The sequence below is a fragment of the Mustela nigripes genome, chromosome 4 (assembly GCF_022355385.1).
Source record: "Mustela nigripes isolate SB6536 chromosome 4, MUSNIG.SB6536, whole genome shotgun sequence".
Lineage (NCBI taxonomy): Eukaryota > Metazoa > Chordata > Mammalia > Carnivora > Mustelidae > Mustela > Mustela nigripes.
In genome coordinates, this window is record NC_081560.1 from 185845012 (window position 1) to 185870507 (window position 25496).

General features: G+C 51.0%; 1 protein-coding gene across 7 annotated transcripts in view; it reads right to left on the bottom strand.

The window, feature by feature from the left end:
• Positions 1–25496, bottom strand: part of UROS (uroporphyrinogen III synthase) — a 34834-nt gene that overhangs the window by 6201 nt on the left and 3137 nt on the right. For 6 of the 7 annotated variants that reach the window (XR_009404032.1, XM_059398796.1, XM_059398797.1 and 3 more), the window contains exons 2-9: positions 18915–19003; positions 18635–18718; positions 16572–16668; positions 13971–14045; positions 8817–8891; positions 3806–3886; positions 3390–3475; positions 2311–2409 (exon numbers count right to left, since the gene is read on the bottom strand). Coding sequence is in view for 6 of the 7 variants with exons in the window: in XM_059398796.1 (XP_059254779.1) it covers positions 2311–2409; positions 3390–3475; positions 3806–3886; positions 8817–8891; positions 13971–14045; positions 16572–16668; positions 18635–18718; positions 18915–19003 (686 nt within the window). In the remaining variant the exon portion in view is untranslated. Of the gene's footprint in view, positions 1–2310; positions 2410–3389; positions 3476–3805; positions 3887–4003; positions 4162–8816; positions 8892–13970; positions 14046–16571; positions 16669–18634; positions 18719–18914; positions 19004–25496 lie in introns of those variants that run through there. The other variant, XM_059398800.1, reaches the window with a different exon arrangement.

The following is a 25496-nucleotide window of genomic DNA, read 5'->3' on the forward strand; positions in this document are numbered from 1 at the left end:
GAGAGCGGAGACCATCAACACAGAAGGGACACAGGGGCGAGTCTTCACGCCTGGGATTAGCTCCGCCGCTCACGGCCCAAGTAGCAAAGGGAAAGCCACGTAAGTGCGTCTTTACCAAAATGGAAAAACTGTCCTGCTTCTGAGGACACCATCACAGAGGGGAAAAGACAACTCAGGGGATGGGGAAATTTCTGCACATCGTGAGGGAGCCTGCATCCAGGAACCAAGAACTCGCCCAGCCCAGCAGCACCAGCCACAGACACATGGCAAGGATGTGAACAGACGCTTGTCCCAAGGACAAACAGAACGGCCGGCACACGCGGGGACAGCTGCTCGGCGTCGTGGGTCGTAGGAAAACTACCCACCCCCCCCGGCCGCCAGGACGGCTCTGAGCGTGAAGACAAAGATGACAAGTTCTGCGAAGGACACGGAGGAACCGGAACCTTCCCACACGGCTGGTGCGGAAGTGGAGAGCTATAGCCGCTCGGGAAGACACCGATTCTTCAAAATTACCAAAGTTAGACCTAAAGTGGACCGTGCGGCCCAGCAATTCCCCTCCTTAGTTCATGTTCAAGAGAAATGGAAACACGCGTCCGCTTCAAAACTGTAGTCTGGTGCCCAGCATCACTCCTGCCTGCCCAGGAGCGGACCCAGCGCCACCGAGGAGCGGCTGAAAATGTGGTGCTGTGGCCCCAGCGCAGACTCTCCATGGCCACAAAAAGAAGCAAAATCCCGACAGGCCACAGCCCGGGGGAGCCTTGAAAGCACCACGCTGATAAGCAGAGGAAGGCAGTCCTGAGAGCCCAGAGAGCAGCTCCGTGGAGACCACGGTTACCAGGCTGCTGGGCCCGTCACAGCGGCGAGAACTGGGGGCAGCCCACCACCCTGGTTTCTCCCAGCCTCCAGGGAGGAAAGGGCGGACTGTGGGCCGGTCACTAACTGCCTGCACGTCAGGTTCTAATCTTCTCAATCCTTCCAACCCTGAGCGTCTCCTCTCCCGTCATTTAACCTCTCTGGGCCTGAGCTGCTTCCCCTGTGGTCAGGACAGTGGTCCCAGTTTTGCCTGATTCCTGCCACTGGACTGGTGGGCGCATTCTACAAAAGACTGCCCAGAAATGTTCCATCAGCTGGCCATGGCTCAGGTGTCACCACGGCTAACAACATGGCACTTGTCTTCCTGGGTTCAAATCCCTTCCTCCCGTGAGACCCAGGGCAAGACACACAACTGCTCTGGGCCCAGTACCCCCTGCAGAACCGGGAGCCGGCGCTGAGTCCGCAGGTCGTGAGACGCACCCGGAGTAAAGCAAGGGCACTCATTGTGTATGAGGACGCGCGTGCTGGTGGCCTGTCCGCCCTCTCCTCCGTCCCACTGCAGCCACTTCAAGAGCTTTCCTGTCACAGGCCCCAGAAGCCTTGTCGTTACTTGTAGACGCCCAGCAAATGGGGTCCCACACAAGTGGGAATGTCAAACTTTTGAATTAAAAAACATGAAAAGAGGGAATGGCTTTTAGAATAGATAAAGCCAAGACGTTTCAATGGGAAACCAGGGAAAGGACATGCCAGGTTCTGGCCAAGGACTGGCCCGAACTCTCATCCGGTCCTGAGACTCCTCTGTCGGAGAAGACCACAGACAGCAGCCCCCTCGACTGCAGCTCCCTGAGCAGCCCCCGCCCCCTTACTCGCGGTTTCACTGTCCACACCGCCAGTTCCCCGCAGTCAACTGCAGTCCAGCTCAGCCTCACGCTGCGTCACTGGCCTCCGTCAATCCTTCCCCTTGTCTCGTCACAGAGACATGTTCCCATCTCACATCTCGGGAGGAAGACGGTGCGTGCACCACAGCAAGGCGTCCTGAGAGATCACGTTACCGTGATCACAAGACACTGCTGTAACGGCTTTATTGTTAGTGGTGGTTAATCTCGGACGGGGCCTAATGTAGAAATTAAACTTCATCACAGGGATGTATGTGTAGGAAAGAACACACCCCGTCGGGACTGGGTAGTGGCTGTGGTTTCAGACATCCACCCGGAGGGCTTATCCCCCGCAGATAAGGTATGACTGTGTGTCTCTAAAGGCCACAGAGGAATCATCATCCTCATGGTACAAATGAGGAAACAGGCTCAGAGAGATTAAGTAACTTGTCCAAGAGCACCAGCCAGGAAGGGATGCTAGAGAGTTCTAGAGCCCGGCCATCCCAGGGACATCATGCTGTCTGCTAGGTCAGGAGTGCTCTGACTTTACACGGAAACTCTAGGACAATTGGCAAGAATTTTAAAAAATCTGAAAAGACCAAAAGCCCACTGAATACCTCACCTTAATTCGATCGATGCTGTCACCAGATAACTCTTGAATGTGCTTGAGGCTGTACATAAGGCCGGAGGGACTGAAGAACGTGATGCTGGCCGGAACGCCCTGCAGGGAGAGCACAAGACCAGTCTGTCGGCACAGGCCAAGAAGAGAGAACGTTCCCCTGGTTCTTCTAGCCAGGTGCCATCAGCCCTGGAGCCCCAGGAGGCAGCCCCCACACAGTCACAGCAGGAGGGCTCCTGGTGGACGTGGCCGCCTCTGCTCCCTAGGCCAAAGCCAAGTTCAGGTGAGGCTCCATTTAGAGGGCAGGGTGCCTCTGGGGAAGCTGGGTGCTGCTCCTCATCACTCCGCTGGCCCACAGGTCGGTCTGTCTGGCAGAGGACATGGCAACTGTGGACCCCCATGCCCGGCCGAGCAGACGATTCCACGAGCTCACACAGCCAGAGTGGCCCTGATGAGTGAGACGGCAGTCCAGGCCTGCTCCCTGTCGGCTCTGCATCCCTTCTCAGGAGACAGAAGAGGCACTGGCTGCACAGCCTTTCTGTTTCGGTCTGCACTAACGGGATGTCCAGAGCCAGCAGGCCATTCAGAAGCCTGTCCTGGGAGAGGGAGGCTAGGCAGCCCACTGAGGACAGATGTGGAAAAGCTTAGAACAGGCACCACCCACCATCCTGCCTGATGCTTCCAGAGGCCCCTGTGGCTTCCCAAATTCAGTGCAGACCCTCAGTGGGCACTGTGGGCCTTCCCAGTACGGGCCCTGCCTCCCCTCCCAGCGTCTGCCCCTGCGGCTCCCCCGGTGCCCCACACGATGGACAGTCGCATGAGGGCCCCTAGCTGCCCAGGCCCACTAGGTCTGGGGTGGAATCCACAGGGCTTTATGCATATTATCTCCTTTCATCCTTCTAGAAACCTTACAGGAGGGATCTGTTCCCATTTCATATATACAGAGATGGAGCCTTGGGAAGTCGTGCAACTGGGGATGGTGGGTTTGGGCCTCTTGTCCCCAGGCCTCCACCACTCAGGTGCCTGCCCCCCCCCGCCCCCCCCCCCCCCCACCTCGAGCTCTCCCTGCAAGCACCACCCACCTGCTTAGAATAGTAGCTGTTGAGGTTCACTTGGATTCCTGGGTGTGGGATCTTCTGATAGACAGTTATGCTCTCCATGGGGATCCCTAGGCACAATCAAAAGCAGAAAACAGGCTTTGTTCCACTGTGAACACTGGGCTCTCTCCTGAGACTGTCCTCTGTAGGGGGACCTGCCCCAGGGTCCGTCTGCACCAGCACTACCATACTCTTGGCAAAGGCTGTGACACCCTGTGGGCTCCGAGCTACGGTCAGGACAGCAGCCTGCACCCCACACCAAAGATGACCATAAGGGGTGGCCCACCCTCCCCTGGGGGCTCCACATGGAGCCAACCCCGAACGCGGACCGCAAAGGCTCCCGGCAGCCCTGAGAGGGCAGAGTGGGGGGCTGTGCCCACAAGCCAATGCACAGTCGTCACCTCTATCCTTGAGCATTTTCGGCAGGATTTCTCCTTTGACGGTTCCACAGGGAAACAGAAGGGGCAATGCCGGTGACTCCCCTGTGGATAAAGAACCAGACTTTGTTAGCCCTTTCAGGAAGGGGGTGCATGTGCCCGGGACATGGGGAGCAGCACCTCCAGCCCACCTGGTGACTGTGAGTGGGAGGGAAGAAGCTGACCTTGCTGTAGGAAGATCACAGAGGATTCGGTCATGGAGCTCAGAAAATGGGGGTCCCCATATGCCGGGGCCGCTGTTCCCCAGGCCCCTGCAGCCCCTCTGGTCCTGATGCGGCGTTGGGTGGCAGACACGAGCTAGCATGCCGCTCTGCACCTGGCTGGAGTCAGAAGCCAGGGCCCACGCTCACAAGGTGGCAGGAAACAGCAGCCACATGTGGCTGGGCAGCCATCCCCAGAGAGAGACGAGTTGCCTGCCTACTGTCCCCTTAGGACGGTGGCCACCCGGCTAAGTGCCCACAGGGTGGATGGGTGGCTGTGGAGGGACCTGGCCTGCTGAGAAGGGCCCTGCCTCCCACCCAGCTCCCCATTTCCACTCTAGGAAGACCTAAGGGTGCGTCCAGCTCCAGGCTCTCTGCAGAACGAAGATGGCATGCGGTCTGCACTCTGACCTGAGACGTTACCATCCAACAAAACCGATGAGCAAAGCCTCCCCAAATGTGAACATTTTGATCAAACTAACCACTCCCCTCCGACATCCGTCCATCAGTTGGAAGAAGTCTTAGTGGCTGTTGCTCACGCACAAGCGCATTATTCTGTCCCCATCCGATCTCCCCGAATGCCTCTGTGGGGACTGCAGTCAGAGGAAGGAACAACCCAAGCTCTTCCCATCCAGCACCATCTCCCCGAAGGCCAAGCCCAACCACAGGGGCAACTTCCTTTTTCCAGGTTATTCAATAACTACGTATTGGTCAATGTGTTCTTAATTTAAGCTGTTCTGTAACTATCAGCACGGACATAAAAGAACACAAGGAATTGGGAACAATTCGAATGTAGACAATAGATGCCCACTGATTGCTCTCTTCTAATGGGAGGAAATGTTTCATGTGCTGTAGATGCCGTCCTTGGAGACAAATTTCCAAAGCGATGTTCAGGTGCAACTTTCTTACCCAGAGCCCAGGTGTCCCTCCAGTGTCCTCCATCCATGAAGTTAGGCGTGGGGGATGCAGGATTCTTGGGGCCAGAGCTGCTCCCACAGAGCCCCGCAGCCACCTGCTCTGGGGCAGCTTCGAGAATCCAGCAGAAAAACCAAGGGCCTGCCAGTCCAGGAAGCCCAGCTCTAGACATGTGCAAGAGGCCTTTGGAAGATTCCAGCATTTGCTCCTCAAAGCATCTCTTCGGAAGATCTGGCCCAATATTGAGTTGCTCGTGCTTATTCTCGGATAGCTGGCCACTAGCTCAGAAAATGGGAGCTTAGCATGTGTGTCCTGGTACAGGGCAGATGACTGTCTTCTCTCACCGCACCATCAGTGCCTGGAAAGCCAGGCCACGCATGCAGGCCCAATCCACCCAGCTGACTTTGTGGAAACCCGTGACACTCTCAGCAAAGGAAGAAAACCTGAAAATGCCCCAGTAGAATTCTCTTCTGCCAAGAGGAGATCTACCACAACTATCCTTCCTGGGACCTACCCCCTTCAAGAAGTCAGAGGCAAAGAACCCATCTTTTGTGGGGGAGAAGTTTACTGTCTGCAGATTTTTAACTCACACAGGCCAATGCTAATGCTGGCTGGTTCTGCAGAGGTGTGAGAATTTTCCCGGAACAACAGGGAGAGATGGGGGCCTGGCAGGGGCCTCACCCAACAGAGATGACTCAGAATGGTGACTCCCAGGGCTCAGAGGCCGCCCATTCCTTTAACAGGGCTGTGGGGGTGAGGGCCAGCAAGAGCACTGAAAATCCCAGGAGAGGGTTGTGCAGAGGGGCTGGGGACTCCATAAATAGTCAATGTGGAAATTAAGGTAAAAAGGCTGCTTTTTTTAAAAAAATGCCATTTCACTAGAGAACCTGTTTGTGGCCGGAAAGCTCCATCTACTGCCAGGTCGGCACTGATTTTGGCCTCCCAGGCAGGGCTGGGAGATGCGGCCGTGCAGAGATTCTCATGGTGGAGAATCCAGACAGCAGGGCTGGTGGCGAGGGAAGGAGGGCCAAGCAAGTCGGCGAGGCTGCAGGGGTGGCCGCAGGCAGCCCCCGAGCCGGGGACATTTCAAATAACCACACGCCCCTCTGCCTGACTCAGGCGCACCCCCTCTCTTGCAGAATGCTGTAATGCCCCCTTCTACCATTTTTTGCTGCTCGCTTTTCCATTAGAGCGGATCTCCTGGAAGGGGAGAATTTTCTGCCAGAACAATGAGCTAAATGCGTTAATAGTTTTATGAGCCTGCAGCGGCACCTGACGCATAGTAAAAAGTGTGAAGTAGAAGAGAGAAGCAGTAACTACGAATTGGCCTGTTGACCACAAACACTGGAAGTAGATTTTTAGCTTTTAAAATCCAGTTTCAGAGCTTGCTGGGGGAGAAAATCATTGATGCCTTGGTAAAACCAAGGTTAAAGTCCCTATTAGCAGTCAAGAAGGATTCGTATTTGGATATTCTAACTGCGACTGAAGATTCATTAGGACACACGGGCATGCTGGTCACAAATGAGCAAAAGAAACAAAGGCTTCGCAAAGGGTGCAGCCCAGTCTCTGCGGAGATAAGGCAGAGTGTGTCCCTGTCTCCCCTCGAAGCCTTGAGTCCGTCAGTGGAAACACCCGTGTGAGATCTCAGAACGACACGGACACTTCCTGCTTGCGTGTGCAGAGCATGGAGCCTCCGGACCTGAGAATGAGGAAATGACTCCGTTTCCATCTCTTTCTAGAACTCGTGCGTCAGTGGTGCGCACAGCCAGGTCATCTGCCCTGGAGACAGAGATAAATGCTGTCCTGCCCATGGAACCTTTCATCTTCCTGAACCAAGAAGGCACTGAACCCCCCGGGGAATGCCAGGCCCACCATGTACACTGATTTCTACTTTAAAACAGAATGACTTTGTTACTGTTTGATGGTGACCATTATCTCCTAAGAACATTAGAAATAAAGAGCCTGGCGTTGGATCATTCTGGAACACAGGCATCCCACACCGTGAACGTCTGGGGAAAAACCCAATCACATGTTCCTCTCGTCCTGGAAGAGCTGAGGCTTAGTGATCCTCAAAACAGTCCGATGGGCCCAAGGACCCTGAGGCTCCCAGGACTGTGCTCACCCCTGGACCCCGGCATAACTGCCTGTGGCTTCTCAGCAGCTTTTGACGCCTGGCTGCACGGTAGTGCGCTCCTGGCAGGCCTGGGCTGATGCTTGGGAAAATGGCTGCTCAGCTTGGCTAGGCCTCTTGGCAGGGACCAAGCCCTCTCTTGCCTCACCCCCCACATGCCCTCCTGTCCCACTAGAGCAGCTGAACAGTGCTCAGCAAACACTGCATGGGGACACTTGTGTGCCAGGCCATGAGGCAGGAGTGGGTTAAGCGACAAGGTGAGGCACAAAGGGCCTGTGTGTGGTGGGGGTGGCCAAGGAGGACCACAGTCTCCAGGACAGTGGACGTGGAAGGAACGCAGCCTGTGGTGTCCCTGTCACATGGGAGCCTACGTGAAGGACAGAATCTCTGTTGGCAGCACCGACAGGAAGGCTGAGCAGAGACGGCCATGCAGGAGGGGGGGAAACCAGAGTGTGCAGGGAGCCACGGTGGCTGGCCAAAGTGCCACGGAGCTGACCACTAGAGTTGTGGGCCAGGCGACTGTCCTGCCGAAGAGCCCCCGAGGCCCTGCAGCTCACATGGAGTGGTGGACACGAGCCAGGGCAGGAGGCCCAGCGGTGCTGCCCTGGATGGGAACACAGTGCTGGGTTCTCGGTTCTCCACTCCAGCCCAGGCCAGCACCTGCTTCGGCCAGGATGGGGCCCAGAGGGTCACTGCATTAGGGCTGACCTCCTTCGTCCCTGGGGCTTTGGAGGGTCTCTGAAACATACCCCCTCAGTAAGAAGAGCATTTTTCAAAACTTAAGAGACATCAGCCAACTAAAGCAAAATGCTGGGCTGGGACATAGTAGCGGTTGTGACCAGAGGGGCAGGGAGCACCTTCCCTCCAGCTGCCCTGCTCCACGGCCCGCCAGCAGCTTCCACCGCAGCCCTAGACACTCTGTGGGGGCAGAAGCAGCAGTGGGAAGGCATGTCTGTTGAGTGCTGTGGGACGGGCAGGGGGCCATCTGGAGCCCGGCATACGCTGGCATCGTGTGTGTTTGATCTCTGAGTATCTAATACCTCGTGAACAGCCCATGATGGGGCGGTGATCATTCGACTCACTTTTACTGATGGGCAGGAGCGAGAGGACGCAAGAGCCAGTGTCTGCCGCCGGGTTAGCCCGGCAGAGAGAGGACGGGAGATATGGGCGAGGACCGCTCTGCTGGAACCCCTCTGGCTCTCCCGTGCCTCTTGCTCCAAGAGCTCCCCCACATCTTTGCTTCAATCAAGCCTGAAACCCCAATGAAAGGCAGACCCCTCCACACTAGTGCCATCTCAGGTCTGAGGCTACATGCTGCCCTGGGACGTGCTGCTTGGAGAAGGAGGCGGCCCCTGAGAGGAGCGGGGTGGGGGGGTGCGAGGAGCAGACACAGACTCAGGGAAGGTTCCCAGTGGCAAGAGCCCGCCTCCACTCCTGGCAGCATCACTGCAGATGGTCTCCTGGGATTTGTCTCTGAATGTTTCGTTTGTGTCATGTTCCTGTTGTCTCCAGTCCTCTGGTGGAGGGGACGGAGAGAGGCTGAATTCCAGCAACACAGACACACACAGGAAGAGGAGCTTGTGGTCCCACAAGCAACCTGCACACTGTGCTCCAACCAGCATCACCACGGAGAACGCACCCAGAAAATGTTGCTCTCCCGGGGTGGGGGGTTGAGGCCAAGAAACAAAGAGTAAATGGGCGTCACTTGGGGTGACCTTTTTCTACTTACGGGAACAAATGTATTCTGCAAGCTTTTCTGCATTTCCCGAGTTTGCTCCTTCTGTGTCCAGGCCGATTTTGTTCACTGAAAAACCATAAAAGAAAAGGGTTTTCCTTAAAGATCTCCCTTCCTGGGTTGTTCGCTAATGTGCAAATGCACAGGGACGTCTCCTCCTCAAGGCTGGTACGGGATGACGGCAGGCACTGTGTCCGACGTGAGGGCGCTGGGCCCTGGGCCCATCCTTCCTAGATGTGTGGCTTTGGGTCATGCGCCCATTTCTCCGAGCCCCACTGAGCTCATCTACACGAGGGGAGGACACCAGCCACAGGGGACTGCTTTAAAGATTTTACAAGATGATGAAAGCGAACCCTGGCCATCCACGGGGAGCTGAAGAAAGGCGGCTTTCTTACTGGCCAGTGAGGAGGTGGTGAGCATTTAGGATTTGCTACGTCTCACAGGGCATGCGAGGGGCCTCGTTCTGTCGGGGAGATGAGGCCAGCCCTGTCCAGAAGGGTGTTGTGGGCTGGCGTGGCCAGACTGAAACGGAAGGGAGGGCCGGAGAGGCTCCCCGGGATCCTGCCAGCAAAGACGTCCGGCACCTCAACTACGGGCCTTCTGGGCTGAGGGGTGAGCAGCTCCCGTCAAGAGCGCGGCAGGAGCAGCCCCCCCCCCCCCACCCCAGGGCCCTGTGCACTCCTCCACACGGGAGAGGCTGGCCCGTCCGCAGATGATGCCGAAGGAGGGCCGCGGCCCCTGCGCCGTCCGCACTCGCCACCTGTCCACGGGCTGCGGCACCCCCTGACGGAGGAGGGGCTGTGGCCATTCTCTTTAGGATTCACGTGAGACCCGCCGGCTAATAACAAACTGCAGCTTTCACATCAACACTGTCAGCTTTTCATTTACAGGTCATTGCTAGTGTCCCGAACCCAAGAGTCAAAAGTCACATGCCGCCGTAAACTTTGTTCTGGAACAAAGCCCTGCTTACAGTGAACGGCCGCCCTGGCCGGGCCACCCCTCCTCTGACTGGACTGGGAGGGTCTCAGTACACCATAGGTCATGACCCCGGGGTTTTGGGATGGAGCCCCACGTCAGGCTCCCGGCTCTTTGCTCAGCGGGGATTCTGCTTCTCTCTCTGCCTGCTCTCCCCCTGCCTCTGTGCTCGCTCGCTCTTGCTCTCTCTCACAAATAAATAAAATCTTAAAAGAAAATGCTTAATGCAAAGGCAAATCATAAGAATCAACAGGTGGGATGTGAAGACACATTAAGGTTACAGACACCGATGATCTCAGTATTCTTCCAGAATTCATGGGGAAATGAAGCAATGAAAAATACTCAAAAAATAGATATGGTTTATGGGCTGCCTGAGCGGCTGTGGGACGAGGATCCAGCTCTGGAGTTTTGACTCATGGGTCCTGGGATCAAACCCTGGGTCGGACTCCTCGCTCAGCAGAGAGTCGGCTTGAAGATTCTCTTTCTCTGCCCCTCCGTCCACTTGCTCTCTCGTGTGCACTCACTCTATCTCTTAAAATAAATAAATCTTGATGGACTTTGACATCAAGACCACTGGCTTGGGCTAAGTGTCCGTTTCCACTCTGAGAAACACTTGTATCTTCTCTTTGCTTCAACTGTTCCATTCTCTTGACCTGATGAGCAGCTTCTGGAGGGAGCCAGAGGCAGCTCTTGGGCCAGCGGGCTCCTGCAGGACGGCCCCTGGTGACCTCGGTGCTCCCAGCACTGTGACATCCCCATCCCTTGAGCGAGGCTGGACTGACGATATTCAAACAGAGAGAAGATGGCGGAAGTGATGGGACGTCACTCCCAAGATTGGACGATGAAAAGACTGGCTTCTGGCTGGGAGGCTCTCTTGTGCTGGCTCTTGGATTGTCTTATAATAGGAGAATCCTGCTGCCGTCTCCTAAGGCAGCCCTCAAAGAGGGCCATGTGAAGGCTGGGAAGTGGAGCCACGTACATGATCTTGGAAGCAGAACCCCCAAGTCAAGCCTTGAGATATCTGCAGCCTGGTGAGAGACCCCGAGCCAGATGGACCCAAACTTAGCCATTCCCAGATTTCGGACTTGAAGAAACTATAAGAAATTAAACGCTTATTGTTTCTGGCCGCTAAGTTCTGGGCAATTGTTACGCAGCAAAAGATGACTAACACTTGGACTTGGGACTCCTCCAGCTGTCCATGTTCAAGTTCCTCTCACTTTCTACACTCTTGCTGGGCTTCGGGATGAACAGAAGCATCCAGCAGTTCACGAGAGAGAGGTCCTCTGAGACACCATGTCTGGGAAGGTGAACTTAGAAGGTTCCAAAAGTTGGGTGACTGACTTTCATGTTAAGGTAGAATGTGGTTTCTCCTAAGAGATTGTTTTTTCCTTTTCTTTTTTAAAAGTAATAGATATTACTTTTAATCACACAGCAGTGTGGGTCCCAGCTGAGCCAGCCAAGCACCTCTCTCCCAAGAGAGGGGAGATCCCACGGGACCAGGCTCTACCGTCTGGAGCACACGGGAGGCCAGCCCATACTAGCCGGCTCTGTCCCGGGTTTCTCATCCCGTATCCCCACTTTTGCTCTTCAGTTTTCTTCTCATTTGACAGAACAATGAGATGCAGCCTGCACGGGGTGTCACTGAGACGAGCCTGAAGGTGGCGTGAGAACAGGACCATTTACAAACGTGTCATGTTTGAGAGCTGAAGTGATGTGTAAGTCCAAAGTTGCCACGAGAATTTTCTTTCCTCTTCTACTTCAGAAAAAAAGAAACAGTGAAAGGAAGGTCTGAGCAAATTCTTAACTGAGCTGGGGCGGGGATGGGAGAGTGGGGGCGATTTCCTTGGTAACCAGGGCCCGATCCCCTCTTCACTGGTCCGCAGAGCCCGGAGCTACAAGCTGCTCTGTATTGAAAAGTGACGCACCAGCTCTTCATTAGTCAAGCAACTCGCCGCTCAAGAGATGGGGATGTCACAGTGGTGTGAGCACTGAGGTCACCAGGGGCCATCCTGCAGGAGCCCTCTGGCCCGAGAGCTGCCTCTGGCTCCCCCCAAAAGCTGCACATCAGGTCAGGAGAATGGAACAGTTGAAGCAAAGAGAAGACAGAAGTGTTTCTCAGAGTGGAAACGGACACCCGGCCCACACACTAGATTAGGGGACTATCTATAAACAACTGGCCAGTGTCAAAGTCACGAAGCCAACAACAGACAGAGGCACCTTTCTGGCCTTCAGGAAACTAACTAGACAGGCCGACGAAGGCAAGACAGGATTCTGAATGCTGTCCTTCCGCCACGATGGACCTTACGGAGAAGTAAGAGGTACTAGCATGTGCATGTTAATTTCTGGAATGGGTAAGTTGCAGCGATACAGAACAATGTGCTCGTTTGTAGGGAACCTACATTCAACTATTTGGGGTTGGTGGGACATCACGTTGGCAACTTACTCTCCAGGGGTCCAGGAAAAATTGAGTTCTTTGTATTGTAACTTAAGTTTTCTGGAAATTTCCTTCAAAATAAAAAGTATATAAAAGAAGAAACTATATAATCATCATATAGATGTATCATAATTTATTTAACTATTCCCCTATTGGGGGCTCTCCTTTTTCATGATTATAAATAATGCTATGATGTACATTCGCATATAAAAACCAATTCTTTTCTCCTGTTTTGGATTATTACCTTTGGCTAGATTATTAGGAAAGGGATTAGTGGGCCAGAGGGTACAAAGCTTATTTTTTAGAGCCTTATTTTTTAATTTTCAAAGATTTTATTTATTTTTTTAAGTAATCTCTATGGCCAACGTGGGGCTTGAACTCACAACCCTGAGATCAAGCATCGCATGCTCTACTGACTGAGCCAGCCAGGCATCAATGTAACAGAACTTCTGAATACATATGAACAAGTATTTCTGAAAATATATGACCCAAATTCTTATGCCATTTAGCAATATTTGAATTTATTTGTCTCATACCTTTACCAGGACAAGCAGGAGAGGCAGAAGGAGAGGGAGATAAATCCTCCAGCAGACTCCCTGCTGAGTGCAGAGCACGACTGGGGACTTGATCATGACCTGGACCTGAGACCAGGTCCCTGAGATCATGACCTGAGCTGAAATCAAGAGTCAGACCCTTAACTGAATGAGCCACCCAGGAGCCTCTAAAATTGCCTTTTGTTATTCATAACAGATCTCTTTCCATTACACCTGAGTTTATGTTAATGGTGGTGTTTGGAAAGCCCTGAAGGATGGGGGCTTGTTGCCAGGGGAACCAACCTTGTGATTAGAGAGGGTAGTCTCTTGCCTCCAAGGAGAAGAGTGGGGCAGGAGGTTGAATTAATCACCAATGACCAATGACTTAATCAATCATGCCTCTGTAATGAATCCTTCATAAAAACCCAAATGGTGCCACAGAGAGGTGCTGGGTAGGCAGTGCACCAGGAGGGGGTGTGGAAGTGCATCCCTTCCCCCCGCCCCCACCTTACTCTAGGCACCTCTTCCATCTGTTGTTCATTCCTGTCCTTTGAAATATCCTTCATAACACACAGGCAATAGTTAGTAAACCATGTGCCTGATTCTGGGAGCAAATGATCCAATCCAACCCACATTTGTGGGGACTATGGTAATAACAGAGACTACAGGAAAGAAGAAAAATAGTTTTTCATTCCCCAATGACTTAACCTTGTTTGTTTAAAAAAGAACAAGGGGCGCCTGGATAGCTCAGTGGGTTAAGCCTCTGCCTTCAACTCAGGTCATGATCACAGGGTCCTGGGATCGAGCCCCGCGTCAGGCTCTCTGCTCAGCAGGGAGCCTGCTTCCCTTCCTCTCTCTCTGCCTGCCTCTCTGTCTACTTGTGATCTCTGTCAAATAAATAAAATTTTTTAAAAAACCCAAAAAACTATAGTTTAAAATATGATATTTTGCTTATTATATTTATGAATAATTAGTCAAATATGCTGCTGGTAAGAGTATAGTGAAAGCTCTCTCTCTCAAATAAATAAGTAAAGCTTTCCAAAAAGAAGGGGGCAACTTCATCTTTCTTATCACTTAGCAAATACCAAGAGTTTTATAAAGGAGATTTGTCCCAGGGACAGGGACAGAGCCAAGTACACATTTTTATTACAAATCACAACATCACAGTCATTTTTTTGGTGTTTTATCTTTACCTTGATTGCTTACCTAGAGAAGCTGTAGCATTTCCGACCACATACACTGACTTAGCATTCCATTTTTCTCTCAGAGAATGTTTCCAGACTGTAAAACATAGAATTAGATGAGAGCAGCGAACACCACAGTGGCCATCCGGACTGCTGCCCAGAGCTCCTTGTTCATCCTAAGACACTTGTGAACAAGGCAAACTATTAATAACCATGTATAAAGAACAGCATCTCAAACTAAAAATCCATTTTTATTCTGTTCATATTCGGCAGTCAAATTTCTAAAAATCACTTCATAAATGTTTCAGTATGCCTTGCTTAGAGTATTAACTATTCCACAGTTGTACTAGAAGCACTTTTAGTATGTACCAGAAAATAAACAACTTGAAGAATGAATTTGCAGGTGACATTGAAGTTTAAAAATGTAAACTTTTATTTTTTTTTTTTTAGCAATCTCTACACCCAACATGGGGCTCACACTCATGATCCCAAGATCAAAAGTTGCAAGCCTGGGGGGGCACCTGGGTGGCTCAGTGGGTTAAAGCCTCTGCCTTCGGCTCAGGTCATGATCCCAGGGTGCTGGGATCGAGCCCCACATCGGGTTCTCTGCTCAGCGGGGAGCCTGCTTCCTCCTCTCTCTCTGCCTGCCTCTCTGCCTACTTGTGATCTCTCTGTCCAATAAATAAATAAAATCTTAAAAAAAAAAAAAAGTTGCAAGCCTGGGGTACCTGGGTGGCTCAGTTGGTTAAGTGTCCGACTCTTGGTTTTGCCTCGGGTCATGATCTTGGGGTTGTGGAGTCGAGCCCTGTGTGGAGCTCCATGGGAAGTCTGCTTGCGATTCTCTCTCTCCCTTTCCGTCTGCCCCTCCCTTCTCTCCCCTCCCCGTAAAATAAATAAGATCTTAAAAAAAAAAAAAAAAAGAGTCACACACTCTTCCAACTGTGCCCCCCAGGTGCCCCTAAAAATGCAGACTTTTAAAGAAAAAGTCACTGTTCTTTAAAAATAGCAACTTAGGGACACCTGGGTGCCTCAGTGGGTTGAGCCTCTGCCTTTGGCTCGGGCCATGATTTCAGGGTCCTGGGATTGAGCCCCGCGTTGGGCTCTCTGCTGAGTGGGGAGCCTGCTTCTCCCTCTCTGCCTGCCTCTCTGCCTACTTGCGATCTCTCTCTCTGAAATAAATAAATTTATTTAAATAAATTTACTTAAAAATAAATGAAAAATAAAAATAAAAATAGCAACTTAGTGTCTAATAGAGCAACACAACTGGTTTTATTCAGGACATGTATTTGAAAGCAGTCAAGAAACTATAATCTTGGATGTATACATTAAGTCAAAGTAAAGACCATAACTTTCCGGTTTGCGAGCAAACACAATTTAACAGAGAACATTACGATTTTAGGGCACAAACAAACAGCTTTAACTGTGGATTAAAGAAATACAAAGAGAAAATGAGCTGGATGAATACATGCTGAGGCCACCGGGTGTTCACTACTGTTGGAGAAGACAAGGACACACGAGTTCTCCCTTCCTACAATCCAATTAGGAGCGTAACTTTCCCGAACATTTAAGTGTTAGGCTACCCTTTACACTCCCATGGGAAATTTCATTTTATTAATTAACTAATTTATTTATTTTTAAAGATTTGTTTTTTTTTAAATGAGAGATTAATAGGTTTTTTTTTTTTTTTAGGATTTTATTTATTTATTTGCAGAGACAGAGAGAGAGAGCGAGCGAGCACAGGCAGACAGAGAGGCAGGCAGAGGCAGAGGGAGAAGCAGGCTCCCTGCCGAGCAAGGAGCCCGAAGTGGAACTCGATCCCAGGACCCTGGGATCATGACCTGAGCCAAAGGCAGCTGCTTAACCAACTGAGCCACCCAGGCGTCCCTAAAGATTTGTATTTTTTTAAAGTAATCTCTACACCGGACATGATGACCACAGTACGCATGCCTCTCGCCAGTGGTCCAGGAATACATGAGATGCCGAATGTATAGTATTTAACAGAGCCTGGCATACATTAGGCACTCTGTAAATGTTAGCAACGAAGCTATTTGATTGAAAGACTAATGTAGTTGTTCGGTCTGAAGCCTGGGCTCTGTTCCTGTGTTTTGATGGGGGAGGGAGGGAGGGAGGAAGTGGGAAGAAGGGACTGAGATGATCGTGTCATTGAGTGCCTGGCATGGCATCAGCCATTTTTTGATGTGCTTGGATTTTCTCATCATCTCTTCGAGTTAAGAGACTGCCACCAATATATTCTGAGAAGAGAAATGACCACCGGCAGATGAATCCCTCACCGTCTGGGGACTTTGCGGGGCTGCCCTGTCTTTTCTTTCCCAAGGCAGCATCTGTCATGTGACACCACCAGGTGCCCGCTCTGGTCAGAGACCACGAGGCTAACCTGTCATTCTGTGTGGGACATTCAGAGTCTGCTTATAAGGAGAGAGGCCATTTTCTGCTTCCTCCAAAGGTTACACAAACATGAACTAGCTTGGTATGTAAATACTTTTTTGAGCTCAAAATCATTGAGATGTTTCAAGCCTGAACAATCTATTTCTGGAATCGGGTCTCCCTGCTCAGGAGAATCAGAGTAAAGGAAGTCCAGTGGAATTGAGGCGAGGCCCCTCACCTTCCGTTTTATTGTCTTTCTCCAAACACAGCTCCACTGCTTCCACTGCTCTGGGGCTGGTAAAAATGAGTCCTCCATAGCCTTCAGGATGAGAGAGCTATGCACCAAACCGCAACAAAGACATTTTACACGACGGCCAAGTTCAACATTTTCCAGATTTCCAAATGCTTCACAAAACTAATTCCTTCTATCCATCCACGCATCATTTATCCATCCACCCACTCTTCCATGGACACCTGCCGGGAGCTGACTAGATGCCTGGAACTATTCTAGGCCTTTCAGGGTGTGAACTCACTGTTCATGGCATTTCTCTCAAGCAGCTCACAGTCAAGGGGAGAGCTAGGAAAGAGCATGCAGGGTGGGAGTGTAGCAGGAGCGGGGGAGGGGCGCATCTGACCCAGCCGGGGCTTGGGTGGGATGCGGGCAGGAGGGCAGACTGGATCTGCATCTGTACTAAAGCTGGAACCTTCAAGGGGCGCTGGGGTGGTTCGGTTGGGTAAGCTGCCTGCTCTTGGCTTTGGCCCAGGGTCCCGGACGGAGCCAGGCATTGGGCTCCATGCTCAGAAGGGAGCTGGCTTAGAGAATTCTCTCTCCCTCTGCCTCCTCTTCCCCTTCACATTTTCTCCCTCCTTCTCTCTCCAGGGAAATAAATACATCTTTAAAAAAACCACTGGACTCTTCAAAGGGCAATATCCATGTTGAAGCCATGATTTTCAAAGACAGTAACTGTGACAACATTTACTGAAAATTGCTCTTTTTACATATTGTGTCCCTCACTTGAAGTTCCTGAGGAGCTGCGTGAGGTTCCTGTCCTCTCATCGATGAAGACTTGGGCTTGGAGAGGCTGAGGAACTGGCCATGGTGAGAGGCAGGGCCAGGACTCAAACACGTGCCTTGTGCCCTGACTTCCTGTAGCATAGGGAGCTAGACAAGAGTCCAGAAAAGCCCTCAGGGGCCATGCTGGCTGGCGGGGATGGGAGAGGCTCCTGTGGAAACTCCAGTATCTGTGTGGCCACGAGGTCCAAGAAGCGATCTCAAGTAATGAGATCTCTGAGGCCTTTCAGGGCTGCTTCTGAAAGGGCATGTGGGTCTGGGTCCCTTTTAACCTCGTTCCCTCGGCACACAGCCCAGCGCATGAGGCGTTAACAGGTGCTGGACCAGTGTCTGTCGGGCACATTACTGAATGAATCGTGTAGTATTCGGCCCCAAACAAAGGAGAAAACAGGCTTTCTATAAAGAGCAAGAGGGGGATGCCTGGGTGGCTCAGTGGGTTAAAGCCCCTGCCTTTGGCTCGGGTCATGATCCCAGGGTCCTGGGATCTAGCCCCGCATAGGCTCTCTGCTCAGCAGGGAGCCTGCTTCCTCCTCTCTCTCTGCCTGCCTCTCTGCCTATTTGTGATCTCTGTCTGTCAAATAAATAAATAAAATTAAAAATTTTTAAAGAGCAAGAGGGGTGAACCTGGTGCTAAAGGTGGCACGGAGCCCTGGAGCATGGCTGGGCACCCTTAGTCCATGAAACCAGCTGGCTCTCCCCCCACGTGTCCAGAACAGGGCTCCTGGGAGATGTCCTGAAGGTGCTCCCCTCTTGGGACAGGGTACTTGCTGGTGAGGGCTGCCTGAGCACTGAAGCTTTGATGGCAAACATCTGGAAGGCTTTACTAAGATTAGTGTCCGGCAGGACGGATCCCTGCTCCCCCTGGCGGCAGACCTGACATTGTGGGGGAGCATCGGTCTTACCCCAGTGGCCCAACCTGGGGCCTTAAAATAGTGAAGTGCGTGGTCAGGACAGGTGGGTGAACCGGAGGACGGACTGGAAAGGCCTGCACGGCTGTGAGCCCCCTCCCCAGACCCTGCCTCCAGATCAGGGTGGCTTCCTGAAGGAGCTGGGGACTGTCACAGGGACAGACTCATAGCCCCGTGCACTGGAGCCTGCGGAGGCTGCGCTGCCCTTGTCTGCAAGTCTGGTAGTAAAACGAGGGAGCAGTGAAGAAATACTTCCAGCTCGGGTTGGCAAGGGGTCTAGAAACTCAGAAATTATGGTACTCAGACACCGACAGAACTTACCTTCTCAGAAAAACTGGGAAGAGACAAAAACTCAAATGATAAAACAGGGATCAGAGTGGCTTCGAGTCCATATAATCCTAATTCCTGCAAATACAAGAATACAGTTCCACGTTGGCTAGGGTTGTTTGGAAAGTAAGGAAAAGGGTCACAGGACCAACTTAGTCTGTGTCAGCTCCTCAGAGGGTTCACAGACCCCCCCCCCTGTCCCCCCCCCCCCCCCATTAGCTTCCTTAGGAAGACAGTGTGGTGCTGGGTGGGACCCAGAGCCTCAGGCACTTACCCTGATGTACGGATCTGGGCCACAGCCATCTTCCTTGGCGTCTTTCAGTAAGAGAACTTTCATTATGGCCTGGCAGTCCTTGCAGGGCACTGGGACAGAGCAGGGAGACGGATGGATCTTAATTAGATCTTAGGAACTCTTCCTAAGCAATGTCAGATGGGACAGGAGCACAGGAGGAAGGTCATCAACTGCTTGCTGAGATGACTGACCTATCCCTCATCCGCAATGACTTGGCGTTAATGGGCTTGTTCCTTCTGAAGCCCCTGTCACTGATAAGGCCAAGGGACAGCATGCTGGCACTTGATATCACTTGGAAAGGCAGATGAAAGCCATTAGGGAAAGCCGGTGTCCTGGCCACATATTTAAGGCTCCTGAAGAGGACTGATAAAATTTTGGGGTTGTATCATTAACAAATAGACAAATTATTTTAAAGAAATAAAGAATTACTCCATCTCAAGATAAATGTACTAAGAAGTTAATAAGCTTTTTAGGAAATAGTTATATTGATCCTTCTACTTCTCAAATGATGTTTTATAAATGGTGCCAAGTATGAGATCTCTTTTAGAAGTTTTTTAACAACCTGGAAAAGAATTTGTTGGTATCTTTCGAAAGCCTTGTATACTTTATACTCTTTCTTCTTATGATTTCACTTCTAAGAATAAGTACTAAGGTGATATTCATAAAAGTGTGCAAAGACTAACATGAAGATGTTCATCCTGGATCCTGGCATATGTGACGTAACAGCACTGTGTAAGTTTCAGCTCACATCAGCTGTTCATCTGATACATTTATTTGCTACAATCTGATTACTACCATAGCAGCTCAGCTGCTATGATTTCTTTTTTGCAGTGAGAACAATTAAGATCAACTCTCCTAAGAAACTTGGAAGTTTGTAGTAGACTACTGTTGACTGTAATCACTATGTTGTGTATTAGGTGTCCAAGATGTACTCCTCTTCTAGTTGCAAGATTGTATCCTGATGTTTATAGTGGGAACAAAGTAAATGTCCAACAGAGAGGCCAAGGTAGATATGTAAAATTATTAAAATATTAGTAACTTTAGTTACATGGATTATTTAATCACAAAATGTGAAGTTAAAGAAGTATAATGCATGAATAGTATGGTTTTATAAATATTATATATGCATATTTATGAGAGAATATGCATCCAAATACTAATAACTACTTCTGGGTGGCAGGATAGGGTGATTATTTTCTTGTTTACCTCTTTCTGTATTATCCATTTTTTTTTACAATAAACATTCTTTTTTTTTTTTAATCAAGGGGGTGGAATTTAATATGACAACCCCAAAGGCCTCAAAATAAATGTTGCTAGAGACCTGCAGAATAAACTCCGCCTGAAATGTGGATTACTATCCTGTAAGTAGCATTAGGCCCACCAGCTGGTTACTGACCGAGTATTACACAGTGGTTGATAGTCAGCATGTATTGTGTGAAGCAGGAATGGGTTAACTCTGGGAGCCATTACTTGTGAGTTATTACTGAATAGGTTTCTGGAACATTAAAATATCTACGGGACGCCTTAGAAAAATCTGGCTCAAAATGAATTGCTTTGTATCTAAGCAACCGGCCCTGGGTGAACAAATAATAATCATGAAATCAAGTTCTAATTACTGCTGCTGTCGAGCTGTGAGCTAGAGAAACTGGGGATTTGGAGAAATGGGCAGTTCTGTTCCTATCATTTCTTGGAATTACTTGGAATGTGTCTCACATAGAAATTAGGAACCAGCCTTTCTGAGATGGGCACATGCAGGTGTCAAACCGGTGAGGCTCAATTCCGCAATTATTCCCAAATGCTAACGTAGGTGGTGCTGTGAAGGCATTTTGGAGATAGGATAAAGCCTATCATCAGGTGGCTTTTTGCCAGGGAGATTATTCTAGATAATCTGGGGGGGCCTCCTCCAGTCAGTGGCTTTAAGAGCAGAATGAAGGCTTCGCTGGGAAAGAATTTACAGCTGTGGACACAGCTTCCTCTGCTGCCCGAGCTGGCCCACCCTTCTTGGCAGCTTGCACTCAGCCTGCACTGGGGGTCTCAGACTCGCCTGGCAGCCCCTGCAGTGGCACCAGGCAGTGCCTCGCAGCAGGTCCTAATCCATATCCCCCACGAGCTCTATATCCTTGGTTGAACCCAGACTAATCCCAAGAGCTCCTTCTGGGGCTCCAGGAATCTGTATGTCACTGAGTGGCAGGTAAAATTTAGCATTATGAGGTAATACATACATGTTTCCAGGCCCACAAAACAAGCCAGGATTGTGGGGATTAGAAGGTGGATGCAAGTTGCTGTTGGAAGCAGTTGGTCCCGGGCCACAGACCTCAGCCCCACCATGTCCCCACCATGGCTTGAGGTTCTGGGATGCATATCCCCAAGATTTCAAAGGATACATTTAGTGGTATTTCCAAATTCCAAGAGCCAATCTCTCTCAAGTGTTTCTACATGTTCTCAGAAACTGACATCCGGAATCTGTCTTGGGGAGATTAGGTCCGCATTATGCATTGGGGGTGGGGCACAAGTTCAAGTCTACCAAGTGGTAGGAGGTGATGTGGGAGAGATGACTGGGTGCTGATAGCTGGTTGCTGGTCCAGGGCCAGCACTCTGAGAAAGCAGCATCTTAGTTGAGATCTGAATGACAACAGCCGCGAGGAGAAGCGTTCAAATGTCAGGAAGGGGCTGGGTACGCTCCCGGGAGAGAAGGGTACACAGGGCTCTGGTGGGAAGGCAGGTGGACTTGGGACACTGTGAGATATGGGAATCCGCGGACAGCTGTAAGCAGGACTGGCAGCAATGGTATTCATGCCTGAGAAAGGCCTCCAGCAGAGCAGGCAGTGGTGGCGGCTGGCTTTGGCAGTGGGGCCCTTAGGAGGGGGCTGGCCCAGGGACTCACCCTAAAGACAGGGTTAACAGGACACAGGGGTGTAATTCATGGTGAAATTATCTGCCCACCGCCTGACGACTGGGACTAGGTGACAATGTCTTTCTTCTTCGAATACCACCTACACTCTGGGTTTGTTCGGTGTAATCCTATCTGTGAGCTAACGAGTATTTCTAGACCATTACTATGTCCTAGGCACTGGGGATACGATATGATTCCTACCTCCTACTGGCGGGAGGGTAAAACAGACACTTTACAAATAAGTAAAAGTGATGGCAGAGTCAGTGTGATTAAGTGCCGCGAAAACAAGTCACGGTGCTCTGGAGGCGTAAGTGGCAAGTCTCACTTGAATTGGAGTGGGGGGCCGAGGATGCTGGGAGCCCCCAGATGCCCACCCTTCCTTTCTCACTCATAGAAATGGAATCCCTCATTAGTAATAAGGCACACGTTTGCCCAAAATAAAAACATGTGCCTGGATGTGGCCAGGGGACTAGCCTCTGGCCCACAGGATCTACGTGGGAGTGATGTGCACACTTTGTGGGGCCCATCCTGAGAGGGAGGTGCCCTGGCCCTACTCCTTCCCCCCTGTCTCCCTGCTGGCTGGGATGTGGATGCAATATCTGGGCCTTTCTTTGGTCTGTGAGAAGCTGCAGTAATGCCACCATCTAAACTCCTGTGACTGGAGAAAGCCATTTGGATGTAAGTCAGGGATTCTAGGCACAGAAGTCATTCCTCGCTCGCAGGGCAGCTGGCTGAGGTCACCCACATCTGTGCCGTTACAAACCCACGCACCTTGGCTGTCCCATGAGCCAGTCCTCCCCTGGCTGGTATTTCCTCTGCTAAGGGCGGTGTCCGTCACCTAGTCCCTGGGCCTTTGCTAGACTCTTTGGCTCTGCAGAACCTTTTGGGACTCACCCCCTGACCCCAACACCCCCCATCACCTGCAGACCTTTCTCTGAGCCTTTGGATTCTGCCCTGGGCTGAATGTGCTAACAGTACAGTGAACGGTTCCCGTCAATTAGGGGGAAGCATTCTCGAAACAATATCAACTTTAAATCTTCAGTTACTAAGAAAATTAGTAATTTGTGAACATGATTATCTTTGTGGACTTATCAGGTGATTTCTTTCTCACTGAACTTGATGACACGGGGATCTGGCAGGGCACAGAGTCTCCAGCAAGGAATCCTCTTAATTCTGCATTAGAGGTGCTCTGAGCAATGGCAGGAAAGAATAAGGGTGTCTGATTTTTATCTGCCAAGTCCAGCAGCACATCTCATGGAACCTCTTAATGGTAATTATCAGGAAGCCATCAATCTTATTACCTAAGACAACCACAAAGTAGAACCCAGAAGACACATTTTCTTTATTTGCAGTGGGTCGACTGGGTTTGCTTTCAACTGTTTGCATTATTGAACTAAGCCCTTTGCACCAGAGTCGTACTTATCTTCATGCCTTTCTGTTTTCCCAAACACTGGGGTGTGCAAAGTCTATGAGAGGCAGCCTCGTATGGGGGTTAGGAATAGTGTCCAGAGCCAGACTGCCTGAGTGGGAACCCCACCCACCTCTGCCGCTGACCAGTTCTGGGACTTTGGATGAGTTTTGTCCTCCATAGGCCGGCTTCCTCACCCCTAAAACAGGACAAACCTCGTAGACTTAATGCAAATAAAGCATTAGATCAGTCTCTGGCGGACAGTAAGTGCTCAGTAACTGTGGCAGCGGTCATTGCTATATCCTTCCAGTCGCTCAGCAACCTACGGCTGGATAGGGCAGAGCTTATTCCCACTTAATGGGGGAAGAAAAGAAGATCACATCATGTGCAATAAAGCTACTATCGGATCCCCGACCCTCAGCCCTGTGCTGGTTCAGTGACACCACACTTCCCTCCTATTACCCAAAGAGAAAGCGGAAAGCAGACATGAGAACAGGACAGGAGACATAAATTTATAAACAAGCGCCTTCCCATTGCTGTTAAGATCAGCAAAGTCCCCAACACAACCTGCGAAGGCCCAGCGTCTTCCAGGCCCTTGTCTCCGCTCTCTCCTGTGCACTCCGGCCGCCCCCGACTTCTCTGCATCCCTCAGGCTTGCCCCCCTCAGAGCTTCTAGTGCCAACTCCTACTCGGCCTCCAGGGCTGGGGTAAACATCACTGCCTCACAGTTAGGATGTGGTTTGGCGGCTCTAAGAGATCCAAGCGAACAATGGCTGAAACGGGAGAGAACTGTGTCACGGCTGCCTGGTGGCCCCGTCATGCAGAGGGGATGTGCTCCTTCTGCCTTGTTCTTCCAACATCCCCAGGCAGAAGAGAAGCTCGGAGCTGGGCACCAGACCTGCTCCGGTCATGCTAAGGACTTTGCTGTTTATCCTGAGTGAGATGAGATGCCACTGGGGAAGCACAGGGCTGATGTGCTCTGACTTCTATTCCAGTAAGGTTACTTGCAGCTGTGAGGAGAAAAGACTCAAAGTAGGCAGGAGGAAGAATGGAGAGGCTCTTAGAACAGACTAGGTGGGGGCCGCCTGCGTGGCTCAGTCCGTGAAGTATCAGACTCGATTTCAGCTCGGGTCATCATGTCAGGGTTGTGAGATCAAGTCCCAGGTTGGGCCCTGCGCTGAGTATGGAGCCTGTTTAAGACTCTCTCTTCCTCTGACCATTCATACGCCCTCTTAAAAATAAATAAATAAATAAAATATGGAAAAGAACAGTCTAGGTGAGAGCGGGTACAGGTGTGGGCTAGGCTGGCAAAGTGGGGAGGAGTGTACTTGGATGTGTTTTGAAGGCGGAGCCAATAGCCTCTGCTTCGGCTAGATGCAAGGTAGAGGAAAGAGGAGCCAGGTTTCGAACCTGAACCATGGGGAGAATGGCAGCACTGTTAGGAGATGGGAATGGATGGGACAAAAATTCACTTGGGACCATATTATGTTTGAGGACGCCTATTCCCCACCAAGGTGCCCTAGCCCATTTGTGCACTGTGAATGAGTTCTAGGCATGTCTGCAGGCTTGATCCCCTCAGCCCTTGCGGCCGCTGGTAGGGCCCAGGTTCCTAGAACCACAGTGCACTCGTCCCACGCCCACCCCGGCCGGGGCTGGCTGCCTTTCCCTGCAAACTGCACAGGTCATCTGTTTCTTCCAATGTGCTGTCTAATAAGTATTAGCATTTTCTTGGTATGCTGTAATGTTAAAAAAGTTGGAGAGTACCAGCATTAAATGTCCAAATGAAGAAACTAGGTAGGCGATTCGGGCTCCGTGGGGAGTCAGGTCAGAAGACAAAGATCTGGGAGTTGTCAGTGTATACAGGGTATCTGAGGTCTGAGGACCTGGTGAGACCACGGTGAGAAAACAAGGACAGAGCCCTACAGCACCCATGCGATGCCAGATCCAGGGTGGGCAGAGAGCAGAGGAGACCCTAGCAAAGGAAAAGGAACACAGACTGGGGTGAGCCTTAGTCACACCATAACAGAATTCCACAGACTGGGGGCTTTCACAGTAGACTTGATTTCTTTTGTGCTGGGGCCTGGAAGTCCAAAAACCAAGGTTCCCTCACGGTTGGTTCCTGGTGAGAGCTGTCTTGTTGGCTTCCGGCCTGCTGTGGTCTCGGTGCCTGCTCACGAGGCCTCTCCTCTGTGTGTGTGCAGAAGGAGCGTGCTGGTGTCTTCCTTGTCTTCCAAGATTAGGATTAGGGCTCCACCTAATGGGT